The following is a 2,800-nucleotide window of genomic DNA, read 5'->3' as shown; positions in this document are numbered from 1 at the left end:
GGAAGGGGCTCTGAGGTCTCCCCTGCCATCACACTGCTCATGAAGGCCGGGCAGGGGCCAGGAGCCTGGGGTCATTGTGGTCCACTGATGGGGCAGTAGTGGAGGGGAGGACGCCGTGATGCCACCCTTCCGACAGACACGCCTACGGAAAAGCTAGAGGTAAATCGGAGTGGCTGGACGGGGAGCAGAAGGGAAGGTGGCCCCACGTGAGCAATAGGATGTCCAGGACCCTCCAGTGATGTGTCCTCTGGAAGGTACTGACCACAGTATCAGCTGAAAGTCCTGACCGTAAAAAACAGGTTCTGAAAGCTTTTCCCAAAATAAATACAACAAAATTGTCTGGCACTTGACAACAGCTGCATGCAGGTTTATGGTCGAACTGAACTGTTCAACTGGAACAGGTTGCCCAGAGAAGCTGTGGATGCCCCATCCCTGGGAGTGTCCAAGGCCAGGCTGGATGAGGCTTGGAGCACCCTGGTCTAGTGGAAGGTGTCCCTGCCCATGGCAGGGGGGTTGGAACTAGATGATCTTTAAGGTCCCTTCCAACCCAAACCATTCCATGATTCTACGATTTTGATGGCAGCAAAATCCCAACCTTTCTGTCACTGTTACAGGGGACTAAAGCTGGGAACAAAGATGTGGCTTGGCCCACCTGGGCCATGTCAGCTGCCAACCGATCCCACACCAACACTTTGCCTTTTCTCCTGACGGGCATCCCTGGTCTGGAAGCTTTCCACATGTGGATCTCCATCCCGTTCTCCTTTACATACATCATGGCCTTGATGGGAAATAGCATGGTCCTTCTCACAGTGAGGCTGGACAAAAGCCTCCATGAGCCTATGTACTATTTCATTTCCATGTTGGCTGTCATCGACCTCGTCTTCTCGACCGCTGTCGTTCCCAGAATGCTGGCTGTATTCTGGTTGGATTCAAGAGAGATCGGTTTCGAGGCCTGCTTCATCCAGATGTTCTTCATCCACACATTCACTGCGGTGGAGTCAGGGGTGCTCCTGGCAATGTCCTTTGACCGGTACATAGCCATCTGCCACCCCCTGAGATACACCACCATCCTGACGAGGTCGAGGACCATCCGGATAGGCCTTCTGTCCCTGGCCAGGGGAGCTGGTGTCATGACCCCTTTGATGTGCCTCCTCACCAGCTTACCCTACTGCAAAACCAGAGTCATCCCTCACTCCTACTGCGAGCACATGGCCGTGGTGGAGCTGGCCTGCGCCGACCCGTCCCTCAGCGATCTCTACAGCCTCATCGTGGCAACGCTGTTGGTGGGGTCAGACTCTCTCTTCATCACCTTCTCCTACGCCATGATCCTCCGGTCTGTGATGAGGCTGCCATCCCAAAAGGCGCGTCTCAAGGCCCTCAGGACCTGCGGGTCCCACATTTCCATCATCCTGCTGTTTTACGTAGGTGGTCTCCTCTCCATGTACCTGCAGATGTTCTCCTTCGGCTTGGCACCTCACGTCCAAGTCCTGGTGGCCGATTTCTACCTGACGGTCCCTCCCATGCTCAACCCGCTCATTTACGGCATAAAGATGAAGCAGATCCAGGACGGGATCTTCAAACTGCTGAGGCAGTTGGCAGGACTCGGTGTCTCCCAACCTCACAAAGACAGGTCAGATGCTGAGAGACGGCGGCACCGCCTGAAAACCATTTATCCCATCCTAGAATAGGTGTGGAGTTAAGTGCAATGAATTATGCCCCAGAAATACCCCTTCCCCTCCAGTGACTTGAAAGGGAACCTAGTCCAGACGCCTACGACTGACATGGCGACCGTTTATTCACCGAAACCAGTGGGCCAGGCCTGATGGGTGCTGGGCTACTCTCTTTGGCCAACACACTCCTGTTTTCCAAGGTATCGCCGGGAAACATTACATCGTGGTAGCTCTCTAATATCACCAGCAGCTTTTCTGGGGGTTGAGGTGCCCCACAGACCGAGGTGCATCAGTCAGAGGGGATAGTTCGGGCCACCGAGCACCAGCACCGCAGTGCTCAGGACCTGGGGTCCCTTGTGCAGGGGAGGAGAAGATGCTGCGACTCCTTCCTTGCTCACAAGGGATGGGAACGGCTCCGCCGCCCAACCCTGCAAGAGACGTCTGCTCTCCACTTCTTATCAGAAGTCAGACGGGGGAATCTGAGAAACATCGTGGCTGCCAGGACCTCCCGGACCAGGAACCTGCTTTAGCCAAAGGCTACAGTTAAATCACCGCAGCCGCCTCAGGCGTCACCTCCCACACCTCTTCGTGCCCCTCCGCTTGTAAATCCTGACCGGCACCACATGCACGTCGATGCCAAGGCGACGTGGTACGGCAAAGCGTCGCCAGTCCTCCCATGGACATCTGCACATCCAGCAAAGCCACCGCAAGGAGCCAGGAGCTGACCCAAGTGTCAGCGCGGCAGGAATCGGCTGGAAAGGAGGGAGCCAGGATGGGGACGGTGCTCTGTGTCGAAGCAATTGCTGCTGCGTGCGCTGAGCTCGGGAAGTCACGCAGAAATCTGAAACGGAAGCTGTTTCCTACTCCCGACATAACCTACGGTTACAGGTGCCAGGAATGATCGCGGATCACACTAGGAAATGAGTTACTTCCTAATTCTGTGAAGGGTGAATGCGGACTTCTCACTCCCTCTGGAGAGAGGGGGGTCTGCTCAAGAAGTGAGGGCAAGAAAATGTTCCCTGTAAACAGGGATCCCCCATTCCTCCCTCCCTCCCTCCTTCCCTTCCTTCCTGCCTTCCTTCCTTCCTTCCTTGCTTCCTTCCTCGCTTCCTTCCTTCCTTCCTTCCTTG

The 2,800-nt window shown here is 55.5% G+C and overlaps 1 protein-coding gene across 1 annotated transcript; it reads left to right on the top strand.

The window, feature by feature from the left end:
* Positions 1 to 659: 659 nt before the first annotated feature.
* On the top strand, positions 660 to 1,688 carry LOC104516745 (olfactory receptor 52K2-like). Its single transcript, XM_010161178.1, has one exon. It carries the CDS (start codon positions 660 to 662, stop codon positions 1,686 to 1,688), a length of 1,029 nt encoding a protein of 342 aa, XP_010159480.1.
* The last annotated feature ends 1,112 nt before the right edge of the window (positions 1,689 to 2,800 follow it).

The sequence above is a fragment of the Eurypyga helias genome, unplaced genomic scaffold (genome assembly GCF_000690775.1).
Source record: "Eurypyga helias isolate BGI_N326 unplaced genomic scaffold, ASM69077v1 scaffold17541, whole genome shotgun sequence".
NCBI lineage: Eukaryota > Metazoa > Chordata > Aves > Eurypygiformes > Eurypygidae > Eurypyga > Eurypyga helias.
The sequence above is the reverse complement of the archived record's forward strand: the minus strand, read 5'-3'. Positions and strand labels throughout refer to the sequence as shown.

Excerpts from the sequence above, each read along its gene's own strand:
- LOC104516745 (XM_010161178.1), top strand. The coding sequence starts at position 660 with ATGTCAGCTGCCAACCGATCCCACACCAACACTTTGCCTTTTCTCCTG.